The following is a 22955-nucleotide window of genomic DNA, read 5'->3' as shown; positions in this document are numbered from 1 at the left end:
GGAATTGGAAATGTTGCTATAGTGTCAGCATCGTGTTACAGTCAGGTGTGTGACTTGAACTTGAAAAACCTGTGAAATTATGTGAAATCGAAATTGGCAATCGATGCCACACAGCTTTGTGTCTAGCCATATGCTAAGCCATATGAGCCACACGAGCGTGTGCTTGATCGTGTGCTTAACCGTGTAGGCCACACTGTAACACCCTTAACCCGTCTCCGTTGTCGGATTGGGATTATGGAGTGTTATAGTAAAAATTAGGACATTTATCATCAAACAAAAACAAAAATATAAAATAAATGATAACATTCAATAACTTATAAAAATCAGGGTAAACATACACTTACGGGCCTTAAATCAAGCTTACAAGACCCTAAAAATAGTTTGGGAACAATTCAAGACTAATTTGAATCAAAATAGAAAAATATATAAAAATTTTAAAAATTTTGGAAACTGGGGTCACATGGCCGTGTGGCGAGACCATGTAACTAACTGTGGCCATTTGAAATATCGTGCACCTAAAAATTTATAAGACACATGGCCGTATGTCCAGGTCGTGTGGAATAGCCCAGGCCGTGTGCACCTTAAAAAACTTCTAAAACAAGGCAAACTTTCATCCAACACTTAGGTTCCAAGCCAAATCAAAATCAACCATTTCCATACTTTAAAAACACATTTAAACAAGCCTAAACATGCCAAAACAATCAACCTAAGTGCCTAACCAATGTGTCCTTATTAACACCACAATTCAATTATCAATCTCAATTCATTTGACACATCAACTAATTTGCATTCAAATTCATAAGTTCATATATAAAACTCATGCCAAACTTATCATTTCTTCCTAATCATTCACATCCATTCATACCATGATTCAAACACTTAAATACGGTTTATATCAAATGACCAAAACAATTTTATATGAACATATTCACACCAAGATTAAAGGTACATACACAATTAAGCTTATACCAAACTTAAAACGTAACACTTGTAATAAGTATCCAAACATATACAAACACACCTATTAGATATACATTCAATGGTTCAAAACACTCATTGAACACACACGAACATGCCAAATAAATCAACCTATAGGTTCTAACCAATATGCCATTCAAAGGTACCTCAACTTAAAACAATTTACTTTCACTCCATAGCATAAGCTTACTTTACTACAACCATAAACATTTCAACCATTTCAACCACACATATAAACATGTCTAAAACATACATTTACATGTCACTTAGAGTGACCAAAAGAAACTTATTTACAAAGCTTTACAAGTCCACCCCAAAACATAATCGCCAAAGATATGACAAAACCAAATGGACCAAGGAACATATTCATGACACCTATTACATATGGGCCTTGTACATACCATTTATAACCAGAGCCAAAATGTTCAAAAACTACAAAAATGATCGATGAATAGTGTGATAGGGCTCCAACAAGATTCTAACCGAAAGAACTTTACGATGATCTACAAAATAGAGGAACAACAACCACGTAAATATATAATGCTTAGTAAGTTCGTATAAAGAAACTTAAACTTACCATTCCTTAATATTAAATCATTCAATCATACTCATTAAATCATATAACACTTGCCTTTCCTAACACCACAATTCACATCATTAGTATATATATTAACAATATATCCTCTATGAACATGGTATACAACATGAATTATTTATAGTTACTCACATTGCATCACATATGTGATTAATGCTCTTTTTCCATGCATTATTAAAGCTCACATTACCATTTTGTAAGATCATCGTTATCTATAATTTCATATATAAGCTTTTACATTCCTTTACTTACTCGTTGAACCATATAGAATAACATCAAATACTCAGGAACACCTTTCTATAAAACCATAACCTTTTCAACAATGCTCACACGAGCTGTGAAATGGGCCTACTCACACGAGTTATGGGTCGGGACGTTAGCTGTACGATGCTGCTCACATGAGCTATGGAGAATCCGTAGCAAATGCAAGACCTCAGTCATCGATAGGACATCCAAGACCAGCACTCGAAACATATAATCCCTAATGAGATGTCATTTGTATCTTAAGCATTCTTTAGGTTCAAATGAGATTATAAACCGTCGAGTATACAAGTCATCATATTATTACCGAATCAATTATTTTTAACATAAAATTAACTAAAAATTAATCTATCAATAATTAATAAGCATATATCTCATATGAACTTACCTCGATTACAACGGTTGTATTAATAAAGTCGAGAACTATTCCGATAAACTTCTGTTTTCCCTAATTCACGTTTGGTTGATTCTTTCTTGATATAAATAGTAATTTAATTCATTTAAATATTTCAAAAAATCTAAAATCATTAAATTTAATTTATTATTCACTTTAATATGAAATAAAAAAATTATTCCTAACATTTTAACTTTATACCATTTAGTCCTTAAACTCATGATATGAAAATTCACCATTTTTCTAACCAAAATATGCCAACCTAATTTTTTCTATATAAGATACAAATGACATGTCATTACGGTTACCATGTTTCGGGTGCTGGTCCTGAATGTCCTACCGATGGTTGAGTTCCGGCATTTGTTGTAGATACTCATTAGCTTGTGTGAGCGGCATTGTGTAGCTACATTTCGACCGTTAGCTTGTGTAAGTAGACTCATTTATGGCTCGAGTGAGCATCTATGTAAAGGAAAAGGAAAGGAAATGGTTTCAATCATGTGTTACCACACTTTGTGTGAGCTTCCCGCGTATCTGATATTATTCTAAGTGGTTCAACGGGTATGTAAATGGAAGGAACGGTAAGAGTTCCGATTGACTATACTATGAATTTATAGAAAGGTATGTATTAATGATAAAAAAAGTATGATTAACTATGTTGTGGAAAGAATGAGTTCAAATGTGCTATGTTCATGAAATCTATCTTATCATATGACGATTTTGCTAAGTTATGTGTTTAATCACTAACTTGTGTTGTTGATGATGCTTAGGCTTGTGCCAAGCTATGTTGGATTGATTCATGTCTATTTTTAAGATTATGCATTGAAATGGTAAGCATTGTTCACGATCTACGAACTTATTAAGTATTAGATGCTTACGATGTTGTTCTTTTCTATGTTTTTAAGATTATCAAAAGCTCAATCGGTTTGGAAGCTCGTCGGAGACCTATCACACTATCCAATGATTATATCAGTAGATTTTGATATTTTGATCATGGTTATAATGGCATGTATAGGTGGAATTGGGTTAATGTAATGGCCTAAATTTAAGGTTATCGGAACAGTGGTTTCGTAACCACAAATCCGATTTAAAGAGGAATTTATTTTAATATTTTTGCACGGATATTGATATGATAGGAAAATCATATGAAAATATCGATAGAAAAATTTTACCGATTTAGTGGTTAGTTAGAAAAAATAATTATTGAAGAAATTGGGTAAAAATAAGGTATCGAGATCTCGATCTCATAAAATCGAGTCGGAAATATTTTTATAAATATTTATGAAGTGTTGGTATTATGGTATTAAAATTTCGTTAGAAAATTTCTACGTTTGGGTAGTTAATTAAGTAAAAAGAACTAAATTGAAAAGGGTGTAAAAGTTACTAGAAGGATTAAATAGCTCAATTGTTAAATGAGGAGGGACATAAATTGCAAATAAGCCCAAAAGAAGATATTTTGCGCAGCATAAGCTGAGAAAAATCAGGAGAATTGGTGAAATAAGGGCAAAATGGGAAAATAACAAAATTTACTAAAATAAAAATGGGACCAACTTGTAATATCTAGAATTCTCTTCATATTTTCTTCATTATCATCAGCCAAAAACGTCCTAAGGGTTTATTCAAGCTGGTATCTCATAATTTTTGCACCAAGTGAGTTAATCCTTGCCTTTTTCTTGTAATTTTTGTGTTTCTAAGACTTTTACAACTAGGTCCTAATACTAAATTCATTAGTTTTTGATTTTATGAATGAAATTGAAAGTTTCTATGAATATGTTATGGAATTTTATGATGAAATAGCATGATATTGAAGCTTTAATTTGTTTATGAGATGATTTTATTAGGTAATTTCAATAGAAATTGACTTATAGGACCTAATTGTGAAAAGGTTTGGAATCAAAGTCCAGTGCTAAAATTCTGATTTCCAAAGGTTATAAAGTAGTTTAAAGTGATATAATAAAGTATTAATTGAGAACAATCATCTCAATTGAGAGGTTAATTGAGCAGGGACGAAATTATCATTTATTGAAAGCTTAGGGGAAAAATGGTAATTAACATCATGCACTAAAACAGTTTTAGACAGCAGCAGTAGGTTAATTTTGAAAAATCAACATAAATTTTGAAAATTTAATTAGAGGATGAATAAAATATGAAATTAAAGCTTATTGAGTCTAGTTTCTTATAGAAGAAACGGTGTAAGTAATGAAATTATAAATCATGAGATATAATAGGTTTTGTGAGACAATATCGAATGATTTCGGGTTCCCTGTTCGACTTTGGAAAAGCATAAAAATTGGATAAAAATAATTATGGGTTTAAATTTATATGTTTAAAATCCTTAATGAGTTTATTTTCAAAAAATAAACGATAACATCATCTGAATTCATACTAGGAGATAATTAATTTTTAGTGTAGAAGGGTCAAAACCGTAGGACAGCAAAATAGGGATGACTTTAAAGAATAAAATGTACTTATTGGCTAAACCAAAATTATAAAAATTTTATGGTAAGAAGATATGTGAGTCTAGTTTTATGTAAAATTAGTAGATCTTAATTTGGAGTTCCGTAACTCAAGATATAAATGATTTAGTGACTATGACTCAAGAAGACAGCTCTAAATGAACTATAAATAATAATGGGATTATAGAGAATGTTACTTATGAACATGAAATGTATTAAATTAATGATTAGATTTATTTATTTAAATTTAGAAAATTCAAATACGAAGCTAGATCGGGGAAAAGAAAAAGTTCGGAACTAGTAGATTTTTGCATACAAACAAGTATCGAGGTAAGTTCGTGTAATTGATTTATATTCTTAAATGCTTGAAATGTTTGTTATTGATGTGAATATGATTTGAATGTTCATTATATGAAAATTGATGAAACATTGATATATTTGATAAAAAGGGGAAGAAATCCCGGTTGAATGGAAGGAAAATTCGATGGATCTCTGAAAAGGAATTGACGGTAAAAAGGATCTAGCCCGGACGGGTGATCCTATCCTGATATAGCCCTCCCGAAGAATATGTGGAAAATGTATTTAGCCCGGACGGGTAATCCGAATTAGGGTCTGAATTTAGCCTGGATTGGTAATTCAGATCCAAGCTCATTAGAGTAATTGTCATTGCAGGGGATTTAGCCTGGACTGGTAATCCCGATAATACTCTATGAGTTTATATTGCAGGGGATTTAGCCTAGACTGGTAATCCCGCTATATGGATGAGGTTCGCGAGAGTGTGCTCTCTGAAATGGAAATGTGTGCACATGAATATGAATTGACGGACCCGAATTTGTACACTTAGGTGTACCCCTGAAAATCCATCGAAATTCTAAGTAGTTCATCGGGATAAATATGGAAAAATAACAAGGGAATTGAAATCATGGATTGATGAGCTCATCAATCATGATATATATATTGTTGATATATGGAAATTATTGAACTAACTTGAATGTTGAGTTTGTGCATGTTAAGGGAATAATGCATTGAATGGATGTGTGAATGTTTATTGCATTGTATTGAAAATATTAGGTAAGTATAATTCTTGTTACATGAGCTTACTAAGCACAAAGTGCTTACCCTGTTTCCTTTACCCCTGTGTTGTAGTGTTAAGAGCTTGGAGGTTGGATTTGGTCGGTGACGCATCACACTATCAACCTCAAGATCTTGATATATAAAGAAACTTTATTTTGGAAATCAATGGCATGTACAAGCTAGTATAGTAAATGTTAATGTGAAATGAATGAATGGTTATTCATTGGTATGGCTAACAAATTTTGATTTTGGTATGTGATGATGTTATCTTATGAATATGTTAAATCTATCTTGAAAATATGTTGAAATGGATTGGTTGTGTTGGATTGGTCTCAGTTTAAAATTGCAGGGAAGATTAGATATTTATAAAGGGGTTATATTGAGTTCATAAAAAAAAAACTTTGGGATTTTGCGAAAAAAATTTCTTATGGTTTCGATTTAATCCTGGTTTGGTCCCGATGTATGTTTTGGGCTTCGGAGCCCATCCAAGGGACGTCATGACATGTTTCGATAAATGAATAGTATTTAACTCGTAATAATGAAAAATTTATTCGGTAAAATCTGGTAATGCCTCATACCCTATTTCAGCGACGAATACGGGTAGAGGGTATTACAGTTAATGATTTAGTTGTTGTTTTTGGCATGTATAAATGGTAATGGTTGGTGTGCTTTTGGCATTTTGATGCTTTGATGGTTGGTGTTTATATGGCTAAGTGGATGTATGTTTTGAGTGACCAAATTTGGTATGTTCATAATGTGGCCAAGTGAGGTTATGCTTTAATGTAGTTACGAGCTATTTGTGTTGGCATAAATGTGGTCATATATGGTAAGTTTGCTTTGGTAATAAGTAGTTGCGTATGGTGGTATATGGTTGGTGTGCTTTTGGCATTTTGATGCTTTGATGGTTGATGTTGATATGGCTAAGTGGATGTATGTTTTGAGTGACCAAATTTGGTAGGTTCATAATGTGGCCAAGTAGGGTTATGCTTTGATGTAGTTACGAGCTATTTGTGTTGGCATAAATGTGGTCATATATGGTAAGTTTGGTTTGGTAATAAGTAGTTATGTATGGTTGAATTATGGATAAATATACACATGTTTAGATAGGTTTTATAAATTATGATTGAGGTGCCTTTTGGCATATTGGTTGTATGGTTATTTGGTCTATTGAAATGGTCTTATTATGCATGTTTTGGTGCCTTAATTCTAGGTGCAATTGGCTTGTAGGTATGTGTAGGAATTGGGTGAAAAAAATGGCTTGAATATGGCCTATTTCTTGTCCACACGGCCTAAGACACGGGTGTGTGTCTCAGCCTTGTGTCATGCGACACAGCTGTGTGTCCCTGTTGGTTTTAATGGTTGTTCTTCGAAAGTTAAACGGCCTAGCACACGGCCTGGCACACGGGCGTGTGAGGCCATTTCAAGAGTTACATGGCCTGACACATGGGCGTGTGACCCAAGTCAGAGACTTACACAGGCACGGAAACGGGCTAGGACACGACTGTGTGCTCCTATTTCGAATGTTACACAGCCTGAGACACGGGCGTGCGACCCCCGCAGTGTGAATTTTTCCAACTTTTTCCTTAAGGTTCATATGTTCCTGATTTAGTCCCGAATCGTTTCTAAAGTATTTTTTAAGGCCTCGAGGGCTCGAATAAGGGATGATGTGCATGTGTTTGAATGAATTTTTCTATGATTATGAAATGTTTGGAAATGGATTATTGTAAATTATGTTTTTACGATAATGCTCTATAACCCTATTCTGACGACGAATATGGGTTAAAGGTGTTACAAATATATTGCCATATGTCACTTCTTTATTGGTTATAAGCACTGTAATAGTTTTTTTAATGTCGTTAAAAAGGTTGAATTAAACTGTATGGAAAAATGATAGTTTAAGAACTAAAGTGGGCCAAAAACATTTAGGTACCAAAGTGAGAATGGATAAAGTTCGAAGACTAAATTGAATATTAAGCCAATTGCGAATGTTGTTTGTGCTTTCTCTATGGGTGGATTAGTTTGAGGTTAAATGTTTGGACTTTTAATTTGGGGTGAGGTTATCATGCTTCTTACAAGATGCAGGTAAGTTAGGGGATGTTAGAACTTGTGCTCCATGATGCTTTAAAATTGCTATACCCCTACCTTGATTGGGGCTCGTGGCAACATGAGAACCAACCAGAGAGACTCGCAAGCAGCGCCCTCACTTTGTAGTGTCTGGATGGTCACTTAGTGATCAACTACTCATGTGCCTTGTACCCCTTCATGGGTGGCCCGTTTGTCCTTAACCACTTGGTCGGATCCTGTGTTAAGCCATTCGTTACTAACGAGTGCACTCTCTTCAAGAGGACCACGTGAGAACTATCATCCACCAATAAATACCCCAAAGCACAACATAGAGAGGGCTCCTCTCCATTTTCCTACTCATCTTTCTCCGACATTTTCGGCTCTTAGCCCTAGCATGCGTGAATCAGCTTTCTTCAATACCACCCCCACTCCTTTTTCTCCACCCTTGTTGATATCGTGTATCAACAAAAATGCTTAAGTTAACAAAAAGGTGTGACGTAATGGAGAAAGCAAAGGAATATCTTAGTAGGATAACAACAAGAATGATGAACATGGAGGTGTAACTCTCATAGTTGGTCTTTGTGGTTGTCTTGGGGCTATCCTTCGAATAGATTGGTTGATCCCTTTATCATGACCCGATAAAACTGGTAGGGTTATGCAAAGGTCAGTTTACTAGCTTTTCAGTCTATGCATGTTAGTACCAATCTAACATAAAGCTATCTTATTTTGAATTGTTTGGCAATTACCTGGTATGTGACTTTGACCCTTTTTATACGAGCTAGTATAACAAATGCATAATTTAATTAATTTATCATATGAATAAGAGATTCATGCCAACAACTAAATGATGTAGTGTTAAGAGTAATTTCAATGTCCGGTTTTAACAACCTTATATATGAAAAAAAGATTCTTTTGTTTTGCTTTCATGTAATGCAAGGAACAATGATGACACAATTTTTTAGAGAACAAGTCATCATGCTCAAAAGATAACAATGAAAATTCTAAACTCTCTCATGAACTGATTCATTTCATCATGCAATAAAAAGAAGCTGCACATTGTAAACAGTGTGGATTCGTCTAACGCAGTCGGCTCCTCGTATCACCAACAATTCCCCATTTCTTGAGCAACCACACGGTGAACCGTATCGACTCCGCAAGAAATAGAAGACCCATCAAAATCACCACTATATACACTTCCCTCATTTTCGTTGGACCCATATAGATTACAGCAATTACGTAAGTTGCCGTCATTGAAAGTATGGCCAACCTTAAGCCTGCTCTGAGAGGGAATCCACTTGTAAGCAGAGATATCATGGCAAGCGATGCAAAGAAACCAATGGCATTAAACACAATGAACACCGCAAAGATTTCAGGGTCACTCGCCATTACAGCTTCTCCAGGATTCATGGTTCTCTTTTGAACTGTCGTAACGGTCTGAGATTTTCGTTTATCAGCTTCCCAGAAACCACTTGGAGGGCTCAGAACCGCTTGGTACGTGACCGTTGCTATTAGGACTGCCACAACCATTAGTGCATTTTGAGTGTCGGTGGATGATTCCGCTACCTCTCTCATTAGTTCCTTCCATAGGTTCCATGAACAAGCAGATTGTGCTATTTGCCTGTTTGGGTTTTCTGTTTGAGTTCGGACATAAGCAGGGTCTGTTGTTATTTCTCGGCCTTTCACAGCTCCAGCTTGCTGGAACATCTGATAAATATGAATATCATGATGATAAAAATCACTTCCATTTTGGAGCAAAAGATCCAGGACATCCTTCGGTGTGAATCCGCTGGTGTTTACTGTATTTACGTTAACTCCACAAGCAAGTGCTTCTCCACCGATTAATAGACCTATAATCTGCAAACCAGTACCACTTAAAGTAATCCGATCCAAATTCACCCAACTGAAACATCTAAGAGAAATGAATTAATGAATAAGAAAAGATGAAAGTAATTGTAACTACACTTGCCTCATGTTGTCTATTGAAGGTTGCCTGATGTAAAACGGTGTTGCCCTCGGTGTCTTTCCAGTTCAAGATTTCCATCATTTGTAACCTCCTTATCTCCTCAATCAATACCCTTGCAGCTTCAATCTGATTGCTTTTCACAGTCAAATGAAGGGCGGTTTCGCCGCAACCCGTCACTTGTTTAAGAGACTCGGGGCAAGCCCACACCAGTTCCTTAACAACATCCACTCTCCCTTTTAAAGCCGCGCAATGGAGTGGAACTTTGCCGTCTTTCCCTTTCAAAAGGCATATATCATATCCAACCCTCATAAGCTCTCTTATTATCTCAATGTGCCCATTTGCTGAAGCAACATGTATAGGACTAAAACCATTTTCGTTTAGCTCCCTAGTGAATGCCGGCTTTCTGCTCACGATTTCCTTTGTGATTTCCACTTGTCCTGCCAATGCGGATACGTGTAGAGGATTATAGACTGAATTTAACGCAACTCGGTCGAGCAGAAATGGATCTTCCTCGAGTAATGAGTGAAATGCAGATATATCTCCACAACGAGCTGCTTCGAACAATCTTGATTCCATTTCTACTTGATCTTGTTGTTGTTGCCCTTGGCAGTGCTGAGAAATGCAGTATCAGCTTTCCGTGTTCAAGGGAACAATCCGGTATATTTTATATGACTGAATTCGTAATCATGAAGCTTCATGGGAATACGTGAATTGTTGCCTATTGGACTGGAAATGGAATTTAGAAACATGGACATATTTTGGCTTGCAATGCAAGCAAGCCAAAAAAGAAATAATTTTCTTAAACTGGATCTGTTTCTTTTTCGAGTAGTACTTTACTTTTGATACCTGGAAATCAGAATAAAAGAAACTTAAAATCGGAAAGATTATAAATCCTTACTGTATATTGAGTAAAAGAAAGATTGAATCTAAAACGTTGATCTTCGTCATGATTCTCCTCTCACTGAAAGGAAAGGCAAAGAACATGCGTTGATCACGCAGCTAGCTACCAAGGAAGCACTGAACCAATCCGATGAAGGTGCAACACCGATCGACGGGGAAGAAGCTGATGGTGGGAGTTGGTGGCTTGGTGCAATGGCGCAAACCTAGAGAAAAATAAACTAAACCCATGCACGTTTCACCAAATAAGCAACCCTCGGGAAGAGAGATCAAAGGTGACTTGGATACTTTGCGGGTTAAACAAATAGAAGCGAAGTCTGTCGGATAATACGTACATAATATCAAACATTTTATGTAAAAGAATATCTATTTAAAAAAAAAAAATCAGGAATGGTCTATAAGTCTTATTAAACACTTGTGTAATTTTTAGTTGATTTATTTTAGATTTTTAGTTATTTTATTTAAAATTTATATAATATTATAAAAGGATAATATAGTTTTTAGTCTTTAAATTTTGTAATTAGGTTTATTTTAATACTTATACTTTTGTTAGTCATTTTAGTATTTAAACTTGATAACTAAATTTATTTTGATCCCTAAAGTTGAAAAATATAAAAGTTCGATAACGTAACACTCTAAGATTGTGCCACATAATCACTTGAAATTTTAAAAATTTATATAAAATTTTAAGTGATAACGTGGAACAATTTGAGAGTGTCATATATAATGTTATAATAATCGAACCAATAGTTAAACTGTTAGACCACTAATTTCCGATTCAATCGGTTTGATCAATTCAATTGTTAAACCTTTACTAACTAAATAAATAATTAAAAATCACTACACCAAAGCAGGCTTTTAGCGGCGCTTTTTTAGGCCTTTAGCGGTGCTTTTTAGCGCCGCAAATACTTTTAGCGGCGCTTTGATAAGCGCCGCAAAAGATGCCGCTAAAGATAGCGCCGCTAAAGGTGTTGGTCTATAGCGGCGCTTCTATCACAAACGCCGCTGAAGACTAAGAGCTTTAGCGGCGTTTTTAATATAACCGCCGCTATAGATTGGTGTCGTTAGCAGCGTTTTTGTTGAAAGCGCCGCTATAGATCAGGGTCTTTAGCGGCGTTTTTTATATAAGCGCCGCTATAGATCATGGCCTTTAGCGGCGCTTTTCCTAAAAACGCCGCAATAGACCCTGATCTATAGCGGCGCTTATCCAGAAAACGCCGCTAAATACCCTTTGTCTATATAGCGGCGCTTCGCGCAAAAACACCGTTAAAGACCCTAATCTATAGCGGCGCTTTTACCAAAAACGCCGCTAAATTTGGCAGATTTGTAAATTTTTTTTATATTTTCTGCCCTCCTGTAAAAAATAAATCAAAAGAAATCATATCTAAACCAGCCAAAAGTAACAAATCTATGGATTAAACAAATAATATAATAAATATCAATAAATATAAACAAATTCGTATTATTCTTACAAAAATGTTAAAAGTTAAAATGATAATTGAAAGTCAAAATTGAAGTGTATTTACACGATAGTCTAAGACGGCGGCTGTTGCGACTGCTGAAACATCTTCATCATACTCTGGAGCTGCTGCTGGAGTTCATCGAACTTTTGACGCTGCTCTACTTCCCTCGCTTTAGCCTCTGCTTCCCTTGCTGCAGCCTGTTCTTCTCTCGCTGTCGCCTCTGCTTCTTTTCTGCCAGATTCGCTCTAAGTCATTGGAGTTCTTCATACTTTCGTTGAACCTCAGCTTCTCTCGCTGCTGCATCTGCTTTAAGTTGTAGCTGGAGTTCTTCATATCTTTTTTGAACATCAGCTTCTCTCGATGTTGCCTCCGCTTTAAGTTGTGTAATTTGCTCAGTTGTTGTCACTTGCATCAGAGCAATCTGGTCTCTTAACCTCTGAACTTCAGCTTCAGCTCGACTCCCCGAAGGCATATACTGTTGCGAGCTAGATCCAAAATATTGGGACGGGTTAACAAAAGATCTTTGGAATCGAACCCGACCATACCTTTCAGGACCCAAAACTTCAGTGATAATCCGGTTATCAATGTCGTCAATATGAACAGAACTATCACTGGATGCAATCGCGTCGTACTCGCCTTTTTATTATTTAATTTTTCCTAAAAATAAATCACACATAGATAGGAACGCATATATATATTAAAAATAAGAATGCAACATAACTTAACAATATTTGCATTATAATAAATGAAATAAATCATTAGAAAGTAAACACTATATAAATAATTAAAACAAGTGAAATTGTATTAAGCAAACGTACCATAATTTCTGCAGCTTCAGGAGTCATAGGGTTTCCATCTTTCTTCCTATGTGTAATGTCAAAAAGTTGAAGTCGTCCAACTTTTTGACCGGACGACAGTTCCTACAATACAATAGTAAAAATATTAATTGATAGAAAGTAATAAATATCTGCCAATATTAAAAGCATTTCAAAATACCTCTGCATGAGCTACACACGCAAAACTTTTCGACCCAGCTGTGTGAGTGAATTTTTGTTGTCGCCTACTGCTTTTCCAACTTGTTCACGATCCTACATTATGAAATTATTAGTACGTTAATTAGGAAATACTATACACCAAAATAATTACAAAATTTTATAAGTTACACATACCTCTCCTTTCTTCGAAGTCCAAAATCTAACGACCTCTTCCCACTGGTACCTCAGCATTCCCGGCGGGACATTTTGTAATCTCTCGTCGTGTGTTGTTTTTGTTTTAAAATATTCTTTCTTTAAAGTGCTCTTATGGTCTCTCCATCTTTTTCCCAATGCCTTCTTTACATTAGCATCGGAGACCTCTAGAGCAAATCTCGCCTACAAAAAACACAACTTAAGAAAGTAAATGTAAACGAAACTTAAACCCAAGTATTATAAATGACATACACGTTTTGTTACCTTAATGTTATCGAGAGCTTGGTTCTTGTTACTCTCGGGCACTTTATGCCATGACTCGAAGTTAATTGGCAACATATTTGCATTCCGTGCTAGAATGCCCTTGTATCCTGCTAAAAGGCGGGCTTCTGATCCAACAGTGACCAAAGCTATTCTGGATACTTGGACACGCTCGATTGGATCTAGGTCGATAAATCGCTCAAGATCTTGACGTCTGCGAACTCTCCGTCTCACTAGTTTCATCTGAAAAATAAAAGTATTGTAATATCTGAAATTTAAAAAAATAAACAAGAAGTCAAGACACATGAAAATTAAATGTTAAATTACTTTGAACTTCTATATGTTCCTCGTGTAACCGAACATTCAAGATCCAATTGCGATCTGTTGTTCAAGGTCTTTGTTTGTTTCACGAGTTTGGAGTACCTTGAACAATGCGGTGCGATCGCACTTTTCTTCTAGGCATTTTATCTACAATATAAATAAATTAGTTGAAAACTTAGTATACAATTACAACAATAACATCATTCGTAAATATAATTAGATAATCGTAAAAGCTGACACATTATAATTCGTAAATATCTTCATCCGTATCCTGGCGGACCCATTGAAATTGTGTACTAGTACTAGGGATGTTTTCGTTAAGTTCTGTTCTGGAAATGGTAAAGTTTGTGTTCTGTCGTCAATGTCATCTCTACTTCCACTGCCCATGTCAAACAAGTCTCTAGGGATGTTACGGAGTACAACGTACCAACCCTCATCAGTTGGATCTTTTGAGTAAAAAACTTGTTTGACTTGAGAAGGAAATACATACGGCTCATCAATCAATTGTTGTCCTGTGTGAATCAATCGAGCGAAGTTTACCATTGTGAAACTAAATTGATCTTGCTTGATTCCACGTGCAGTATTAACATCGGCCCAATCACCTCGAAATAAGACAACTTTCCATTTGCCGTAGTAATCCAACTCAATTATGTCAGTAAGAAGTCCAAAATATTCCCCATTTCCCTCCACAGGATTATTGTCCCTAGCACTAGCATAACTTGTAATTGAGGAATTAACAACTATTCCACAATTTTGCGTTCTCCTCAATCTCTCGCGATATTTTGTATGAAATCTGAATTCGTTTATGAGGAATGCACTATATCTTTTAACCACCCGATTTGGACCTTGGGAAAGCCATTTAACTTCGTCGGTGACGTTCTTCCCACTCCAAACCTATTGAATGGAAAGAAAACTGAGTAATTAAAAATGTTTTGAATAAATATTATTATTTGTCGGTGAAAGCTCCAATTACATACCGTTTGACTTAACCATTCATGAAAAGATTCTGTAAACAACTTATTGATATCTCGATGTTGTGTTCTTCGGGAGCGCGAACGAGATCTCAATATTTGTTTGTACTCACTATGTTACAAATATGTTTTGAAATGATAAATATTTATCAAATTTCTAGAACTTACTTGCGTAAAGGTTCCATTGATTCGTGGTGAAACAGAACATATCGATGTGCTTGTACCCACGATAAATCATCTAATTCTGCAATTTCAACTTTACCGATTGGTTCTCCAAAACTTTGGAACAAATAACTGTCGGCAAAGTTACGATCCGTGAGTCCAGCATTTCTATTTGGTCTGTTCAACCTTGTTTCAACATCTTCCAAATATCTTGAACAGAAGGTCATACATTCCTCTGCCAAGTAGCCTTCAGCAATCGATCTTTCTAGATAACGCTTGTTGCGGCAATAAGACTTTAATTTTGATAGGAACCTAAACACAATATACAACATTGTCAAAAGTTGTAACTAAAGGCACATGGGTGAATGAATGAAAATTTACAAAATTGTAATTAACACCTTTCTATGGGATACATCCATCGATAGAAAACGGGTCCGCCAAGAATTGCTTCATGCGGGAGATGGATTATCAAGTGAACCATAATAGTGAAGAAGGAAGGTGGGCAGATTTTCTCCATGTTGCATAGAGTTAAAGCGGCTCGATCTTGTACCTTCTGAAGTTCTTGAACATCCAAAACTTTGCCACAAATGGCTTTCATTATATTGGATAGTTCAATTATACAAGACGTCACCTTCTTCGAAATACAACATCCTAGAGCAACTGGCAGTAAATCTTGCATCAAGATGTGATAGTCATGTGACTTTAGCGAATATAGTCTTTGATCTTTAACACTAGCACATCGAGATATATTTGATGCATACGCATCTGGAACCTTTATATCCTTCAACACCATGCAGAACACTTCTTTCTCTGTCTTCGACATTGAGAAAATTGAAGGCGGCAACCGATATTTACCATTCGGAAGTGGATTCGGATGAAGATCAGGTCGAATTCCCATCTGAACTAAATCAAGTCGACTCTGAAGATTGTCTTTTAATTTTTCGTCTACATTCAAAATTGTACAGACAATGTTCTCGCAAACATTTTTCTCAATATGCATAACATCAAGATTGTGTCGTAAAAGGTGGTGCTCCCAATAAGGTAACTCAAAAAAAATACTTCTTTTTTTCCACAAGTCCGCCTCATTAGGATCGTCCTCTCTATCGGAGTTATCATCAGCTTCATCATTTGATCTTCTATTTCTTTGCGTGTTTGCCGGTTGGTTCATCTTCCCATAACTGAAATTCATATCTTCCAACATTAACAAGATTTCAAATCCACTTGTCTACGAAGGAGCTTCTACGAACTCTTGATGCATCATCAAATGCCGAACTCTGAAATCTAAATCTATGATTTTTCGGTAACCACCGACGATGCCCCATGTAAGAGAACTTCTTCCCATTGTATAACCATTGCGAACATGTTTGTGCAGACAACAGGGCACGATAACGACCCTTGGTACTCCAACCGGATAAATTGGCATAAGCGGGAAGTCATTAATGGTCCACATCAAAGTCGCACGTAAATTAAAGTTCTCCTTTCTCAAAGACATCGTATGTCTCGACACCAGCCCATAATTGTTTTAACTCTTCAATAAGTGGCTGTAAATAAATGTCGATATCATTCCGGGCCCTTTCTCTCGTGGATAATCATAGATAAGATAAGGAAGATTGCTTCATGCAAATCCACGGAGGCGATTGTAAGGAACAAGCACCATCGCCATGTAATCGTATGCGATACTCATGATCTTGTAAGGATTAAATCCATCAGATGCTAGGCCAAGCCTGACACTCCTCGGATCGCTTGCAAAGCTTGGAAATTTATTGTCAAATGATTTCCAAGCTAAAGAATCTGCCGGATGCCTTAATAATCCATCATCGGTTCGTCCTTCATGGTGCCACGTCATTGACTCCGCTGTCTTCGACGACATGAAAAGCCTTTGAAGCCTTGGTATCAGCGAAAAATACCGTAAAATCTTGACCGGCTTCTTTCTTGGCTGTGCATCATTTTCATCGTCGTTCCCATCTTCTGTGTTTCTATTCATCCAACGGGATTCGCCGCATACATGACCGCACTGTTGGTTTCTCCGATCGCCCCAGTACAACATGCAATCATTCGGGCAACTATGGATTTTGTTGTACCCAAGACCTAAGTCTTTTATCATTTTCTTCATATCTTTGCATGACTGAGGGATTTTTACAAGCGGAAACATTTCTCTCAAAAACTCTAACAGCATTGTCAATGAGTTTCCGGTCCACCCTCCCAAACATTTTAACTGGAAAAGACGAATGTAGAAAGACATTTTTGAAAATTTCGATCCCTCATATAGTTCTTCGTTCATCTCATTAAGTAGCGCGTAGAACTTTGCCGCTTCTCCATTCGGCTCTTCATGATGTTGGTTTCTTCCGGGTTCGGTAAAAGCATTTCCACCGAGATTACAATCATCGATGGCACAAAGTCGGTGGGAACGATCAGTAAACCATGATGTGAATATTAAATGCTTCCATAACATCCCTTCCATGTCATCCCCTCTAATGATGATGGTAGGCGATCTTGTCATAAGATACATCCATCCTTGAAGAGGAAGTACTAGGCGGGCATTCTCCATGAAAAAACCATTGTTTATAACCACGAACAAACCCATCAACAATTAGATGCTCGTATACAACTTCACGATAATGCCAGTTTATGTTGACACACTTCGTACACGGGCAAAGAATCATGTTCTCTTGGCTTGCATATTGAAATGCAAAATTTAGAAAAGTTTGCACTCCATTTCGGTAACCGTCGCTTACCCTTGACAAATTCATCCAAGACCGGTCCATTTCTTATTTCTTGAAGCCTAATCTTGATAATAAATTGCACGGGTTTAGGATTTAGGAATAAGTATAGTTACGCTATGTAAGTTATGTATTATATGTAAGTTATTTATTACCCAAATTATGTAAGTCCAGTATTATGAAAATTATGCTATGTAAGTTATGTAAGTCACATAAGCTATGTAAGAAGTTGTAGGTTATGTAAGTTATTTATTATGAAAATTAATTAAGTTATGTACTTTACTTAATAATTAAAAAATGTAAGTTATGTAGATTGTAAGTTATGTAAGTTGTAAGTTATGTAAGTTATGTATAATATTAATTAACTAACTTATGTAATTTAAGTATAATATTAATGTAAGTTATGTAAGTTGTAAGTTATGTAAGTTATGTATAATATTAATTAACTAACTTATGTAATTTAAGTATAATATTAATGTAAGTTATGTAAGTTGTAAGTTATGTAAGTTATGTATAATATTAATTAACTAACTTATGTAATTTAAGTATAATATTAATGTAAGTTATGTAAGTTGTAAGTTATGTAAGTTATGTATAATATTAATTAACTAACTTATGTAATTTAAGTATAATATTAATGTAAGTTATGTAAGTTGTAAGTTATATAAGTTATGTATAATATTAATTAATTAACTAACTTATGTAATTTAAGTATAATATTAATGTAAGTTATGTAAGTTGTAAGTTATGTATAATATTAATTAATTAAGTCATGTAATTTATGTATAATATTAATGTAAGTTATGTAATTAATGTATAATATTAATTAATTAAGTCATATAATTTATGTATAATATTAATGTAAGTTATGTAATTAATGTATAATATTAATTAATTAAGTCATATAATTTATGTACAATATTAATATAAGTTATGTAATTAATGTATAATATTAATCAATTAAGTCATATAATTTATGTATAATATTAATGCAAGTTATGTAATATATGTATAATATTAATTAATTAAGTTATGTAATTTATGTAATTTATGTATAATATTAAATAATCAAGTTATGTATAATATTAATTTTTTTATACATTTTTTTGAACAAATTTAAGTGCCAAATATATATATTCCAGTACTTTTCCCCCTAAATCCTAGGTTTAAGGCTCGTTGGGTTGCAAATGTAAGCCTAATTCATTTTTAATGAACCCTATTAACCAAATTCGACTTTTATTTTTCTTAATGACTTATTAGAGAAAAAATAATTTAATTATATATCCTCTTATTTACCCACAATATTGGTTAAGTTCTATAGGTCGAATTCTCTTGTCTTGAGGGCTTCGGTTTGACTTTAATCTATTATGTTTTAGCAGTTATGAGTACCATGTGGATTTGAAATGTTGACATGATAAACTTGGTGTAATATGTGAAATTATTACTTGAAGTATCTAGAATAAAAGCATTAATTGGAATGAGCAAAAAGAACCCAAGGAAGCTGGAAAGTGACTCCAACTGCAAAATTTGGTTCGGGTTATAGTTAAACAAATTTGGTTTTCGGTTCAGAAGTTTAAAACCGCAATTATTCAAACTAACCAAAACCTATTTCTTATTTAATTTATAGTCAGTTTCTTATTTTTTGAGAGTATAAAATTAATAATTTATGACTAAATTATTGAAAAATACTATATAAAAAAAGTATTTTAAATTTTAAAAAGACCAGTAACTGAACTGTTAGAAAAACCAAATTTTATTGCTCTGACCAGTAACTGAACTGTTAGAAAAATACTATATCCAATGAACTGAACTGCTTCCCACCTCACTGACCTCAAATATGAAGAACTTTCACTAGACTGAAATCAATGTAAAGTTTTATCAGTAAGCAGAGCCGAACCAGCAGCTTCAATTCTATTATAAATATCAACTTGATAACAGGATTTCATTCAGAAAGACATTACTGTTTAAAAGTGGTGGATTCCACTGCTAAATAACCCAAGTTCAGAAAAGACAAGCTTTTCACTAATTAACAAACAGAAGGAAAAAAGATCCGTCCCTATAATGAAAAACTGTCCAATTCATTTTCATTTCCATATAAAATGGCTAAGACCAGACCTAACTAGCTCTAATAGTTCATAGTCATTATTTAAAGAACAGTCTATGCCGTTGTCACCCTAGTTACAACAAACCCTTCTCGATTTCATCCCACAAATCCGCATTTTTCGAGAACTTCTTCTTAACATTCTTGATAAGTTCTTTAGCTTCCTCAACCTTAGATATGCTTCGAAGTCCATTCACGAGTGATTTCATAGTCGAAAATTTCGAACCCATTTTTTCTCCATACTGTCCTTACAAATTTTCAAGGCAGCCTCAAAATCCCCACCTTGACACAAGAAATGAACCATATTGAAATAACAATTACTACAGGCTTCAAGCCTCTATTCACCATGCTATTAAACAAGCTCTTAGCCTCCTTTTTCTGACCTTCTAATGGATCTAGCTAGAGGTTAATGATTTTATTGCTCTTGAATCAAATGGTAATATAGGAAATTGGGGGAGCTAAGGTGATAGGAACAGGGAGATTGAGTAGAAAAATTTGAATTTTAATCAGACTTAGGTATTGTCTTCCTATCTAGGCATATGAACCATGGGAGGGGGAGAATAAAATACAGGTGTGGGTTCAAAAGCTTCAGCTTTAAAATCAAATAGATGAATTCCGTAATGATTTCAACTCAACAAATATTCAAAAATTTTGTAATTAACATCGATAGAATAAACAAATTTTTAATCGCAATTTGTAATTAACATCGACAGAATAAACAAAAAATATTCAACAAATTTGTAATTAATCACGTTAAAAATATGCGCAAATTGCCCATTCCCAATCGATTCATCGAATCCACAAATTTCCATGACAGAATCAGTTTAATCGAAACCCTAAACCCAAAAAAACAAAACCCTAAAATTTTAATCGGTCATCGACAGAAATGGCTTACCTGGGATACAAATCTCACAGTTTTGCCCAACAATGGTGTAAAGATCGATGTTCTCTCTTCTGTTGATTCCTGAGATGTCGACTCCTCTTATTTTCTTGCTAATTTTTTTTCTTCCCTATGGAATCGCTGCTGTGCCTCTGCTAATTAAGTTTCTTCAGATAATCGTAAAGGAGACGGAGGGAAGGGATTAAGTCAAAATGTCCTCATAGGAAACGGCACCGTTTAAGGTAATTTTAAGTCTCGTTTGCGGCGTTTTTAAAACAAACGCCTCTATTGCATTCCCATTTGCGGCGTTTTATACAGAAACGCCACTAATATTTTAAAGCACGTAAAGAAACGGCACCATTTTTCCAAATTTTAAATTTTATCCATAAACTGAAACGACGGCGTATCAAACCAGCTTGGAATTTTTTTTGTGGCGTTTTTAAAAAAAAACGCCGGTAATGTCCACCTTTAGCGGCGTTTTTGGCAAAACCGCCACTAAAAAATTTAAATTCTTTTAACAAAACGGTGCCGTTTTGGGAAATTTGTATATATTAGCGGCGTTTTTTCTAAAAACGCCGCTAAATTTCACATTATTTATTTATTTATTTATTGTATTTTCATTAAAATTTTTAGTAAATAATTATTAAAGTTTTAAGTAATGTTTAAAAGTTTTTGATGAAATTATAAATTTTTGTTTTTATTTCCTTTTATTTTTTCTTATACTTTGGTCCTGTCCAAATTAAATAATTAATCATATATTTATATATATATATATATATATATATATACATTCATATAAAAATATCAAATTGTTAAGGTTTAATATTTTTCAGACAATTTAGTATTAATTAATTGTATCATTTAACAAGTCTCAAATAAACCTTAATACCCTAATTTAACCATTAATATATAAGCGGTCAATATATAAATTAATATATTTTAGTAATATATACTCATAATTTAAATATATTTATTTTATTATTAAGAACATATTTAATATATAAATTAATAAAACTAATTAATCTGAGCTTAAACCTTATTCTGATCTACCTTAAATCACTAATTCTTAACCATAATTAAGTACCCCAAACCCCAAACCCCACCCCTAAACCCTAAACACTATTTAATATATAATTTAAAAAACACTAATTAATCTAAACCCTAAACCCTCACTCGACCACGAATCACTAACCCCCAACCCCTAAACATAATTTAATATATAAATTAAAAAAACACTAATTAATCTAAATCCTAAACCCTAACTCGACCCCGAATCGCTAACCCCTAACCCCTAAACATTATTTAATATATAAATAAAAAACACTAATTAATCTAAATCCTAAACCCCTAGCTAACCCTAAATCCCTAACCCCTAAACATTATTTAATATTATATAATTTAAAATATATTAATTAGTCTAAACACTAAACTCTAACCTAACACCGAATCCATAAACCCTAAACTTTTAACCTTTAACCTCTAACCCTAACCCTAATTAACCAATAAACCCTATTTCCATAATCTAAACCTTAAAATTGTAACTCTTAAATTAACCGCCCTAAATCTTAAATTAACCATATATATACGTTACCTAAACTATAATGATAATTAAATTAAATATTTTAAAATTAATACTATCGTATCTTTTAAAATTATATTTGAAATTATTTAATATATAAATTAAAAATCAATCAATTATGTACCCAAAAAATTTAAAATTATTTTAATTAAATTATAGAATTTTAATTTCTCCATTTTTAACAAATATTTTTCTATGTTTTTTATTTCAAATTATATCTACGTGTCATTATTTCAAATTTATTCATTTTTAACAAATATTCAATTAAAATAAATTGGATTTTAATTAATATAAATAAACAAATTACATAGCAAATAGATAGATAAAATGTTTTTGCGGCGCTTTACAAAAAACGCCGCTAAAGGCATCAGCATTAGCGGCGCTTATTCAAAAACGCCGCTAAAGTCCCCAAAAACTCAGAAAACGGTGCCGTTGGGCTTAGGCTTTTGCGGCGCATTTAAAAAAACGCCGCTAAAGACCTGAGCATTAGCGGCGCTTTACATAAAACGCCACTAAAGACCCCCAAAACTCAGAAAACGGTGCCGTTGGGTTTAGGCTTTTTGCGGCGCTTTTGAGAAAACGCCGCTAAAGACCTCAGCATTAGCGGCGCTTTATAAATGCGCCGCTAAAG

The 22955-nt window shown here is 34.2% G+C and overlaps 2 protein-coding genes across 2 annotated transcripts; both read right to left on the bottom strand.

Annotated features, from left to right (window-relative positions):
• Window positions 1–8735: 8735 nt before the first annotated feature.
• Window positions 8736–9724, bottom strand: LOC105793543 (uncharacterized; the record flags this gene model as incomplete). Its single annotated transcript, XM_012622440.2, has 1 exon — window positions 8736–9724. A coding segment is annotated over one exon (828 nt), but the record flags the coding sequence as incomplete, so codon positions are not given.
• LOC128043122 (ankyrin repeat-containing protein BDA1-like) lies at window positions 9657–10964 on the bottom strand. Its single transcript, XM_052635320.1, has one exon. The coding sequence runs from the start codon at window positions 10356–10358 to the stop codon at window positions 9729–9731; it is 630 nt and encodes a 209-aa protein (XP_052491280.1). The 5' UTR covers window positions 10359–10964; the 3' UTR covers window positions 9657–9728.
• Between the last annotated feature and the right edge of the window lie 11991 nt (window positions 10965–22955).

The sequence above is a fragment of the Gossypium raimondii genome, chromosome 8, assembly GCF_025698545.1.
Source record: "Gossypium raimondii isolate GPD5lz chromosome 8, ASM2569854v1, whole genome shotgun sequence".
Lineage (NCBI taxonomy): Eukaryota > Viridiplantae > Streptophyta > Magnoliopsida > Malvales > Malvaceae > Gossypium > Gossypium raimondii.
Note: the sequence above shows the minus strand (reverse complement) of the source record. Positions and strands in the feature narration are given on the sequence as shown.